This window comes from Papilio xuthus, unplaced genomic scaffold (assembly GCF_000836235.2).
Source record: "Papilio xuthus unplaced genomic scaffold, Pxut_1.1 DF827542.1, whole genome shotgun sequence".
Classification (NCBI taxonomy): domain Eukaryota; kingdom Metazoa; phylum Arthropoda; class Insecta; order Lepidoptera; family Papilionidae; genus Papilio; species Papilio xuthus.
This window is the reverse complement of record NW_013531107.1, coordinates 1,053,927-1,066,767: the sequence shown is the minus strand read 5'-3', so window position 1 is coordinate 1,066,767 and position 12,841 is coordinate 1,053,927. Positions and strand designations below refer to the sequence as shown.

The 12,841-nt window shown below is 30.5% G+C and overlaps 2 protein-coding genes across 4 annotated transcripts in view; one reads left to right on the top strand and one right to left on the bottom strand.

Annotated features, from left to right (window-relative positions):
• LOC106118949 (zinc finger protein 271) overlaps window positions 1–8,230 on the bottom strand; it is a 71,703-nt gene extending 63,473 nt beyond the window's left edge. The window contains exon 1 of the mRNA XM_013313725.1: window positions 8,185–8,230. Within this exon, the coding sequence (XP_013169179.1) occupies window positions 8,185–8,195 (11 nt within the window). The 5' untranslated portion in view covers window positions 8,196–8,230. The remainder of the gene's footprint in view (window positions 1–8,184) is intronic.
• Shmt (serine hydroxymethyl transferase) lies at window positions 7,904–12,440 on the top strand. 3 transcript variants are annotated; one of them, XM_013313720.1, is made up of 9 exons: window positions 7,904–8,011; window positions 9,047–9,199; window positions 9,597–9,826; window positions 10,105–10,220; window positions 10,558–10,718; window positions 10,872–11,067; window positions 11,190–11,461; window positions 11,692–11,911; window positions 12,022–12,440. In XM_013313720.1, the coding sequence occupies exons 2-9, from the start codon at window positions 9,074–9,076 to the stop codon at window positions 12,258–12,260; spliced, it is 1,560 nt and encodes a 519-aa protein (XP_013169174.1). In that variant the 5' UTR covers window positions 7,904–8,011; window positions 9,047–9,073; the 3' UTR covers window positions 12,261–12,440. The 3 variants fall into 3 exon arrangements, with proteins under 3 accessions (XP_013169174.1, XP_013169173.1, XP_013169175.1); XM_013313719.1 differs by lacking the exon at window positions 7,904–8,011 and adding an exon at window positions 8,195–8,227; XM_013313721.1 differs by lacking the exons at window positions 7,904–8,011; window positions 9,047–9,199 and adding an exon at window positions 9,242–9,314 and having other exon boundaries at window positions 12,022–12,439.
• The last annotated feature ends 401 nt before the right edge of the window (window positions 12,441–12,841 follow it).

Below are 12,841 nucleotides of genomic sequence, written 5' to 3'. Positions count from 1 at the left end.
GTTATTATAGGTATCGTAGTACATTGGTACAGAAGTAATTACACGTATGTTATAATTAACGTAGTCCGAACCATTATATAAGAACATAAATAAAAATCAACAACTGTTTACGATATTACAAGAACTTCAAGGATCCCAATTTAACTTTAAAAACCATTTCAGTACTAAATTAAAACATTTTAAAACCATTCACAGCGAAAAGCTTTTATTCTGAAACTTTTTGATTTATTGTCTCCCTCGACCCGAGAATTCGCTGCGTTCGCGAGCATCACATTTTTCATTTAGAAATAAAATTTGCTAAGAAAGTTTAAACACTCAAAGATAATATTGCAGCGGAAATTACATAAAATACAAGTATTTTTACTAAAAAACTTATAAGATATGTTTTTGATCTTTTTAATAACTGTAATTTCCCTCAGTAATTATAATTAATTTATAATATATTCAAATATCATTTTTGTGTGTCTTTGATCTGTTACTAAATTAATTGACTAGAAACTAAAAAATTATGTGTACACATAACACTAAATAAACAACGTATATTATACAATACGTTACTTGGCAACATATTTAAATATTTTAAACGTTATTCATGTAGAACATTAGTGTTTATACTTCATATTTATTACTACAACGTATAATATCGTTGAAGAAAGATAGCCCCCATCAAGTAAACTGCGGTCGTAAGCTGCGCGAAACGACGCAATTTTAAAACACATAAATAAAACCAGATTTTAACCTACAACTTACTTGATTTATACAAAACTTAAAAAGACAACAAGGTAAAGGATTTAAAATATCAAAATTTCTTTAATCAAATAGTTGATGAAATAATATAATAATTTAAATTTTCATAAAAGGTAAAATTTTTTCCGACCTTTTTAGCTTACCAAAAAAATGACCTCCGATCCTTCCAAACACCAATGTACCAACTACCAAATTATCTTAGCAAATATCAATGTACGTTAAGATAAATAGGTGTTGATTGCTTGAAGTTTTGATTGAAGTTTATGTAAATAATTCTACTACCGAAAGTACCACCGTTAAATTTAACTAATAATTTTACTTACAATATTTTTAAAATTATTTCTAGTCAGAAATCAAAGTCAAGACATTCAAAGGAAGTTATAAATTCCGTCACCAGCCTACCGTTTCGGCTGCCAGTTAAGTGAAATATCCAAGCTGTTCACAAAATATTCCTTTGAGGTTAGATTAACTTCAATGAAACTTCACTCACAACTATGTAGATTGTTTTCAATGTTGTATACTGAATAATACATTTAATTTGCAGCATTTTACAAATGGAATTCTCGCGGGATCTAAGATGGTAGCGTTAATGAAATTAGAAGAAACATTATATGGCTCCCATTTAATTTATACATATAAATAAAATTGGACTGTCTGTTTGTAATATTGAAATAACCGTTTCTTACTACACGTATATGAATATATATACGATAAGGTATATACATCACAATATTTTTTTAAAATTTTGTCTGTGTCTGTTTGTTCCGGCTAATGTTTGAAATGGCTGGACCGATTTTGACGGGACTTTTATTGGCTAGTAGCTGAGGTAAAAAGGGGTAAATTAGGCTACGTTTATTTAGAAAAAAATAAAGTTAAAAATAAAATAACACAGTATTTCACGTGGACGAAATCGCGGGCACACATAGTAGAAACTAAATTTGAAATACGCTATTGCAGTATCTTGATGAAATTATAAGAAAAAGATAGCAAATTATTTGAAATAGAAATTTATGTTAAGCTTAATTCATCACAAGTTACTTAGTTGAATATCTAATACATTAGAGGATTGTGACCGAGCACTAGTTCGACAGAATGATTGATTCCTTTCGTTAATGAAATTGCTAATTGAAATTTTAATCACGGCTTATTTTACGATCAAAATTGAGTACCTAATTTATAGTTTCATTTATTCTAACACTATAATTTAAAAAAATACTTTATTAAAAGAAAATAAATATTATATATTAAAAAATCTGAATACATGTTGGTATTATAATTTAAACCGCAAAGTTTATTCTGAATACGTCGAACAACGTAACATAACTTTGTTCAACAAATACTTCTAAAGTGTAAAGTCGATTCAACTCGCATTACAAACTACTGAACAATTTTCTATGCTGTTTCGTGAGCCACATACAAGTAGTTTTGTTATTTTACTTCTATCGTATATGACATACAGTAACTTAACATTTAAAAAATATAAAAACATAAAGAGCAAGTTTTAATTTTAATGGACTATACAATTCTAGAATACAGGCGGTGTTACGCAAAATGAACAATAGTAATAAACTTTTTTTTTTCATAAAGTCTTAAGCTTTTCCATTATTGGTTACAAACAGATAATTTTACTTTTATATTATTGTAATTTAAAAAGTTTGTTTTACCTTTGTAATTTAGATTCAAATCACGTCGCACTTTTTATTAAAAAAAGTTGCGAGAAATTGACTTTATCTGTGGCTGAGTCAGTATCCGACCCTCGCCTAATCCCGCTCTATGCGATATCCGGTTGAAGAGATCAGCTTCACTTGAGTTTTGTTAAGACGGACTGTTAACATTTTTAAATAGAAGATAAGATATTAATGCGTCGATCATGCTTTTTATCATGCATTTTTCGTTTAACAATGACCCTTGATGATAAATGCTATTATATTATTAACGATATAATCTAAAAAGAAATATAATTTGAGAACAACTCCAAAACATTCTTTTTGTTTCAAACCTATCAGTATTCATGAATAATATTAAACTATTCTTTTACCTAAATTGAATTTGATCAAGATTTATTCTTATTTCTTTTAACAATAAAAATATTTCCAAATAACTTTGACATGTTAAATATGGAAAATGAATTTGTGAGACCTTAAACTGTCGAACGGCGTGATATGAAGTGTCGAAACAGATTTTATTTACGTGCACCTAACCTGACCCAGTTACGTAGAATCAAGCTATGACCCTGTTCGGTTATTTCTATCCTAAATAGATTTACAATCTACTTTAAGCTTTCCACTTTCGACATTAATATCTGAACTAGGTTAATCTGCATTTAGGTAACGATAATCCATTGTTTGTGCGAGTTCTTTAGCTACAAATCTCAGTAACAAGGATAAAGATGTGTAGCTAACGCAACTTTATCCCAGTTATAACATTCTATGTACGCTTTGAAGGTACCCACAATAGTTTCACGTCACTTCTTTAGAGATCTTACTAGCTGTCGCCCGCGACTCCGTCCGCACGGGATTAAAAATAGATGTTGGCCGATTCTCAGACCTACTCAATATGCTCACAAAATTTCATGAGAATCGGTCAAGCCATTTCGGAGAAGTATGGGAACGAAATTTGTGACACGAGAATTTTATATATAAGTTATCAATAAAAACTTTTATAACGCTAGTAACAACTAATAGGTTATTGTATCTATATATTCTATTTACCTTTAATAAAGGACAAAATGTCAGTAAAAACAGCATTGTAACAAAAGTATTGTGGTAGCTAGCGCTTCTACCCCTGTAAGCGACTTGTTTTAACAGCCACAGTTCTCACAGAACGTAACCGCGTCACAGTTTTTATTGCGGTCTACACTTTGTAAGCGTTTATTTGCGACGCTTCAGATTAGAATATTTTGTTTAATACAGAAGTTTGTAAGGGCACATTGTGTCACGTTTTAGCTTACTTCATTGGTTTTTTTCTACAACTTAATGTACAGATTTTGTACCACATTCTATAATGTATATTTATCTTATTAAATATATATTTAAATGTGCAAGATTCAAATATTTTAAAACGAGATGAAAATCTACAAAAAGACCTTGCCTTTTTAAATTAATTTGTATTGAATGAACGTCGCCGACATTAGAGGATTCTTTTATTAAACGTTCTCTTCCTTTTAAATTCAAACCACGTTTCTACTTTCAGATATAGATTGCTTTCAGAAGATTTTTAAAAATCCATTGAATTATATGAAATATGCAAATAAACCTGATATTTATGTGGTCACCTAAAGTTAGGAATAAACGAAATACAAACTTTATGGATGAATAAAGAAACAGGACTTAAAGAGTTGGAAGGCAGAACTAAAAACATCTAAACGTCTCGACTTTGTCTTTCAATTCTGAAATACTTGACAAATCGATATTTTAATTAGGAAATATTCTGAATTAATTTGCAAGTTATCCATCACTATGAATTACTTAATGATACGATTGTTAACGCATGTCACATGTGTTTCGACTTCAAATAATGTCATTGTTTAACTTTCTAGTTCTGTTTCCTTTCTTTGTCATATTCATTAATATTTATTGCTTCTTGTCGACGAATGTAATCAAATTCCAATTAACACACATTAAGTACTCGTTCTAACTCATCTTTGATGGCGTACAGCAAAGTTAATTGCGAATAATGAGAATATCATTTAAATTTAAAGCAAATGCAATCGTTTAAACTTTCAACATTATTATACGGTAAAAGTAAAGTCTATTGTCACAAATTATTTTCATTGATTCATTTTGCTCATTTGTACGTAAGAGTACCCTTTTTAATTAGACAAACTATAGTAAAGATTTCTATATCGCTATTTTTCACAAATCAGTAATTAAAAATGAATCGAACCAACGTTCCTTTTGCTTACATCAAAGGATTAATTTTTCCTCCAAGTATTACATGGGTGCCTTCAAGAGTAGGCATTTACGAAACTAGGGTGAATCATTTTTGAGCCATAGCACCATTTAAATAAATTCGAGGTAAATGCTAAAAAATTAAAAAGCAAAATATACGAGACTAAAGCAATCGTTGCAAAATTTAATCGATATCAGAATATATTGGTTGGCTAAATTCTAATTAGGGCTCGAATATCAGAAGTCAGAACAAATTAATGAGGGTGTTACGATATGTCCACAATTAATTGTGCTAATTAAATTCGTATTACGTTACTCCTTTTAATTAGGATCAGTTTTATTTCGAATAAAGAAATAAATTCAATGTTATCACTAAATGATGTCACAAATATGCCGGAAAAAAAAGAATTCGTAGGAATAAACAAAGAACATAAAACAATTCGAGCGCCTTAAGAGCTCTCCTACTCATTAACTCGAATTGGAGGAACGAGAAACGTACAAAAATGCAAAAAATAAACACCGCTCCTTTTAAACATGAAAAGTAAAATTGTTGTTGCAGTACTTTTGTAAACTAAAAATATGTAAAACAAAATATACATCGTATCAAACATAACCATTAACTTCGCTATTAATGTTTATAAAACTCTTTAGCTCTAAATAAGAACAATTTTTTTAATAATGTTTAGTCACATACATTTAGACTGTATTGACTCTTGTAATGACATATATTGTTGTCTCTGTTTTATCAATGAGAATTTGAGACACGACATGTGTCACAGCAGACCCACAGTAAAACAATAGATTTAAATTCTAATCCTCTTCATTGTTAAGAAGCATTAAACTTTAGTAGTTTCGGCGCTACATATTGACTCATAAACCCTTAATTACAGCACTGATTAATTACTCTTTCATTAAGCTTTAACAGTTTATACTTAATCTACCGTTCTATTTAATAAGTAAATAAAATATATACAATCGACATTTGCTAGCCGTAGGATATAATTATTGTCTAGACAGCTAGACAAGTAAATATAATTTTAGAACAAAGAACAAACTACAAATGCTTATACAAGTTGGAACTTTGGTCTTATTTCAGACGTGTTCTTCAATTTATACGGTTAATTATACGTTATGTATTTCACAGGATGTTTTATTAATATAAATTTCACATTAAGACTATCCATACAGGCTTACTTTTTAATATTCTATACTTAGGTTTAAACATACTGTACATTTTATTAGAATTATATGTATAAACTTCATCACTTGATTAATAGTTATGATTGTACTGAGTTTATGTTAGAGATAACAATTCCCTTGAACCAATTCATAAGTTGTGAATAGAATGAGGACGATGTGTTTAATAAAAGGGACGCTGACGTACAGTGGGCCGACTTTATGTTATAATACAACGTGTTACTATGTCATCGCTCATCGACCACGACAGTTGTATATTTGTGGTATTCACTTTTATAAAAACATAGTATCACCTATCTCGTTCTCATTAATAAAACATTTTTTTAAACCAGCGTTACGGCAGTTGAATTTTGATGGTAAACGCGATTGATTTTCTTTGTTCTTTAAGGGGAGGACGATAAATAAAAAGAATACTTAATCTATAGAAAAAAGGTCAATAAGTAGTAAAGCTATTACTTTGTTAACTTATTTTTTTCTATTATGAGTCAATCTTTAACCTAGACTATTCGATTGTTTAAAATGGGCATCCAAGGGTTTTTTATTGTGACTGTACCCGTAGACTCTAAGGATGTTCTATGTTGATCTTCCCTTTGGACGTTTAATTATCCAATCAATCAGAAACTATCTACCAAAGAAAGTTTCATCGTTCATAATACACGGTCATTAATTAGTTGTTCCCAAGTTCGTTTCTCAAACGTACCCAGATAAACAAGAAAATTATACTTTGAACATAATTTCTATATAGAGAACAAATTATTATTACATATGAAAATGTAGAGCTACAGTTAATTAACACGTAATTGGTTGACAATCCCATAATATGTATGTGTGTATTTAGTAATTGCGTACACAATTTAATTTGGTTAATATTCAATCAACTTAATTGTACAATGCAATCTACATCATGCGATTAACGCCAATGCTTTACAATTTTTTTCTGCACCATAACATTTACTTACAAACAATCGTTAAACCAGAGATATTGATAAAGGTTACCAATTACCGTATAAATGCAAGTTCGAATTCAGATACGGAAGCAGTATTTCTAAACTAATCTTAAGACTTTGACAATAGAGCGTTAACTTCGTCATTAAACATATCCAATGTGAAAATGAACAAAATTCTATCTAGTGTTTATAGAAATAAAGATTTCTTTTTCAAGAATTCAAAAGCTATTCAGAAAAATTCTTCAAGTCCGTTCAGCAAATATTTCTCGACAAAAGAATCTTGCTGTCTTGCAATTGTGTAAGTGCTCAAGAGAATTCTTGGATTATATTAAAGGCCACATCTTTTTACGAGCTAATGGCTCTCTGGAGTCGCACTGGCCTTTAGTATTGCTTACTTCCCATTATGACTTTCAAAGGTTTAGGATGTGTATTTTAAATGCAACATCGTAACCGTTGTATAATGGTTAGAAAAATATTTTAAGCAATACAATAATCAGACGCCGATCGTCTTGTCGTCAACACCAATAACAATTTTGCGTTAGACACATTTTTATAAAATTTTTGTCACAAAGATTTTCTCGTGTATCGGTTTTCTGATATAGGCTTTTAAATTATGTATGACATTTGAAATCGAAAGATTACGTTTAAATCCTGAACGATATTGGACGTAAAAGCAATTATGTTAGAATTTTATAGAAAAATAAAGTAGGATCATATAAAACTAAAAATTGTTGAAATACTACAGTATCATGCAATTAAGTACTACCAATTTTGATAATTATATAAGTAATTTTATAAACGCAGTTAAATTAATATCATCACTAGCTGTCGCCCGTGCCTCTGTCTGCGATTAAAAAATAGATAGTAGCCGATTCTTAGACCTACTGAATATGCATATAAAATTTCATAAAATTAGGTCAAGTCGTTTCGGAGGAGTATGGTAACTAATTTTATATATAAGTTTAAATTGGTGTGAAGGGACCGATTGTCATTGTATTAGCCAATAAGTCACTGGAAATGTCAGCATAATAAATGATAAGGATGTCTATAGACTGTTAATTCAAACAAACCATTGTACTTCGACATTCGTTATAAGTTAGTTTAACATCCGCGAGTGCATAGGAGAGTGAAAATACTACACAAGATATATCTTTATAATAAAAGACAACATATAGATATATGTGAATTATAAATGATAGTTTAAATTACGTTGTGATCATTATATAAGTGGTAATATAATACAAAAGCAATCTACATTTGTGTTCGGCGGGAAATAAGAATCATTTAAAATTAAAAATCAAGTTGCTTGGCGCTGTTCATGTGAATATGGCTAGCGGCTAGCTTCCAGAGTGTTGCAGAATACATATTATTATTTTCAATTACTAGATAAATTATCTTCTTACCGTTCAGCCATCGCGATACACAGCAATGTTTTATACTTCTCTGGTATTCCATTTGAATTACACACTGTTGTTGCCTTTTCCTCCCTTGTTACCTTACGTCAGTGATCGCAACTGACTTCGACATAATACCTAAGTATGAAAAATTCATAGTTATTAATAAGTAGCGATTGTAAATTAATCACGTGAGACTCAAAAGGAAGGTTGGGTTTCATAAAATGGCAAAATGTCTTCTGAATTATGACGTAGATTTAATGTATAAATTAATTATATTTTTATATTTTTTCTACTAAAAAAACACGATTTTTCAGGTAAAGAGGGAGGAAAACCGCACCTCATATCACCAAAAGTTGCTAAAAATAAGTGATTTTTTTGATTCATGGAATACCACTTACCCATTCATTATAGCTTGACCAGAAACATAAGACCCTCGCCGTACAAGGGAAAAATATGGAACTACCTATTTTGCTACTTTGTACACATTTCAAAGTGATGTAATAAAGAATTCCACTTAAGCCCCCATGCCAGGATTTTTGTGTGAAATAATTTAATTAATTTGTTTTTTTTTTATTCCTTTTCTAAACTCAACGAAAATTTATGTGGAACTATTCTGTTTGCCTTTTTTATATTAATATGGAAATAAAATCAGAATAAAACATTATAATAACAAAGTAATACTCCATGTAATTAAATTTTAACAATACAAAATACAACCAACTTTATTATCAACAAGAAGGGTCAGGTTGGCAACTCTGTTATTTTTAAACCTACAAACGTCAAGGTGGACGATTATAAAGTTCATAATGGGTTATCAGTATTGATTATTTTCGTTCATGTTAATACAAAACATTTCTATATTAAACAGAGTTTCGAATACATACAGCTCGATTTTATGTTAAAAATGAATGGCAAATTACTTAAACAGTGTTACAGTACAGCGATTTCAAAATTTTGTCCAACTTCGGGGACACTGGTAGAAAGCTCTATAAATTCAGCTCAGAGGAATATAAACTTTAAGGTACGTTTACTCCTTAATTTAACCAATTAGGGACAAAAAGTTTTTGGTTTTTGTGTTGTTACACGAATTCAAACACATGTCATTAAGAGGTTAACTTAAGTAACTTATAATAGAAGTAAGTAATATCACGTACGATGTGCTAATAACATAATTATTACTGAGAATCTTTAGTGTATATTACGCATGTAGTGACGATATAGAACTGATGTTATCGAATTGTCGAAACAAATAAGAATCAACATTTGTTTGTGATTGCGTTATAAAGATAACACTGTGAGGTCAATTCGACCGCGATCTTTGTATTAAAAGACCTTAACCATTATTTGCATCGTAGTCAAAACGCGCTCGCCAGTTGAATACAGTTAATACTTTAAGTAACATTTACGGTAAATTTCAGACTTTTATATCAAAGAAGTTTATACATAAATCAGCAATTATGAACAGTCTTCTGAATGGTAATTTGTGGGACACGGATCCAGAGTTGTTCGAAATAATAAAGAAAGAAAAGCAGCGTCAACGACATGGCTTGGAGATGATCGCTTCGGAAAATTTTACATCAGTACCAGTACTACAATGCCTCAGTTCATGTCTTCACAATAAGTATTCAGAAGGAATGCCACATCAAAGGTAAGAACACTGTATTGATCAATTTTTTAAATTTAATTGTGAAACATTAAACAAGATTACTTTTTGAAAGATGTATAAAACTATCTCACAATCTAATTTAAATAAAAAAATGAATTTCTAACTATTAGCTGAGACATAAAACTATTGCAAAATCTTCGTAACAATTATAGTTACTATATAAATAATTATTGTTAATTTTTCAATCATGATCAATTGACAAATTAATCACAATTAATATAATTTGTTAGATATGATTTAATAATTTTCTTATTTTACAGATACTATGGAGGAAATGAATACATAGATGAAATAGAAATATTAGCACAAAAACGTTCCCTTGAAGCATTTAGACTGAGCGGTGAGCAGTGGGGTGTTAATGTTCAGCCATACTCAGGTACATGTTACTAATACTTACAACATATTTCAACTTGTGGAAGCCGATGGTTTCATTGAATTAATCAATGCCAAGTTATAGTAAACTATCATAAACGAAGGAAAAAAAGAAATGTTATTTCTTGCATAACAGTTTAATTTGTTTCTTAGTTTTTACTTGCTTATGATTGTCTGAGACGGAAAAGTTTTAGTACAGACTCAATCAAATATATTGGTGACTAAAATTCATATGGGCAGTGGCCGCCACATCACACCTAAAATTGTTTTCTTTGTAGCAAATCATACAATGTTCCAAGCCAATAAAATATTTGGAAACCTATACTATAAATATGTTTTAGGTTCTCCTGCTAACTTTGCTGTTTATACTGGTGTTGTGGAACCGCATGGAAGGATTATGGGTTTAGATCTACCAGATGGTGGTCATCTGACTCATGGCTTCTTCACTGCTACTAAGAAAATCTCTGCCACCTCTATCTTCTTTGAAAGCATGCCTTACAAGGTAATTATCAAATATCTTTATTTAACAAACATATAACATAACTAAACAATATGTCATTTTATCTGATACCTAGCATACATATTGTTAACTATATTTAACAGTGATACTCAAATTTATTGGTATTGTTAATTTTAACTTTTTAATATCATCTAGGTGGATCCTAAAACTGGCTTAATAGATTACGACAAGTTGGCGGAAACTGCAAAGTTATTCAAGCCTCGTTTAATAATAGCTGGTATAAGTTGCTACTCACGTTGTTTGGATTACAAACGGTTCAGACAAATTGCTGATGAAAATGGCGCGTATTTGATGGCTGATATGGCTCATGTATCTGGACTTGTCGCTGCAGGTAAACAAAGGATCGTTTTTATCTTAACAGTATTCAACTTATAAACAAATTATGCTGGTCTGTATGACCACCTTTGTTATAAAATTATTGGCTTATATTATCAAATATTGTATAATTTTTAGGTGTCATACCAAGTCCTTTCGAATATTGTGACATAGTTACAACAACAACGCATAAAACATTACGAGGACCAAGAGCTGGTGTGATATTCTTCCGCAAAGGTGTCCGCTCGGTGAATGCAAATGGCACTAAAGTCATGTATGATTTTGAGAACAAGATAAACCAGGCTGTATTCCCCGGCCTGCAGGGTGGACCTCATAACCACGCTATCGCAGCTATCGCAACAACTATGAAACAATCAATATCACCAGAGTTTATTGAATATCAAAAACAAGTGAGTTAACACAGAATATTTCTTCACAGTATTTTATTACGAACTATTTTTTAAATAATGTATATGTAATGGCTTTTTATAGGTAACCAGTTTGTAGTACATAACTATCTTTTCTTCAACAAACAAATGATGATAATTTCAGTAATAAAATTAATCAAATTTTATTTTACCTTATACAATATTACAGGGATATGAAATTATTCAATTATAGCTATATTTTGCTTCTACAGGTAGTCAAGAATGCTAAGCGTTTATGTGAAGGTCTGATGTCACGTGGTTATGACATCGCAACCGGCGGTACTGATGTACATCTGGTGCTAGTTGACATGCGGAACGCGGGACTAAGTGGTGCGCGAGCTGAACGCATCCTGGAGTTGTGCAGCATCGCCTGCAACAAGAACACTGTGCCCGGTGACAAGAGTGCACTTAACCCCAGTGGCATACGACTTGGTAAACCATAGTGCACATTTTGTTATATAGAATGGTCATAAACATTACATGATAAAACAAAAATTACACTGGTTTAATGAGGAATTTATAACAATGAACACATTTTACAGGTACTCCTGCTTTGACCACTCGTGGCCTTAAAGAAGCGGACATTGATAGAGTAGTTGATTTTATCGACAAGGCTCTTAAACTTGGGCAAGAGATCACGAAAATATCAGGTCCGAAAATAGTTGATTTCAACAAAACCATTGAAGAAAATGCTGATATCAATAAAAAGGTAGCTGACCTTAGAGCTGAGGTGGAAAAATACAGTGCCACATTCCAATTGCCTGGCTATGAAACCTATTAATAGGATAGAAAAACTTCTATATAGATATTTTTAATTGTTCCTAAATAATTCGAATATATGTTTAAGATGTTACAGTTATTAAGAGTATGTAGCACTTTTTTGGTTTGCTATTAAAAAGAAACTTTTACAAAAAATGTATATTGTTTAAGACAAAAATTTTATTGTGCCTTTATGCAGTAAATTATAAGAATAAATATTTTTTCATATTCTTGTGTTATTTTTTTATTAAATATTTTGATCAATTAGTGCAAACAATCTTGCAAAGGCAAGATAGGTAATGAGGGTTTGGAGGCTTGAATCCATTACACAAACTTATCTTAACAGCTAACTTTTGTGCAGTATAAGAAAAATTAAGCCTAATGATAGAAAAACTCAGAGAGTCAAATATAGTAGGGTAGTTTTGTAAAAGCACATAATAAATAGAGAAAAAGTGCACTTGGACTACATTTCGCTTCTCAGTTCGTTGCGTAGTCTGGTTTGATAAAGAATTTTTATTCAATTCATTAACTTAAAATCTATTCTCTCTACTTATAAAATATACTAATATTTTGTTTTTGTTCGAAACAAATAAAATGGGAACG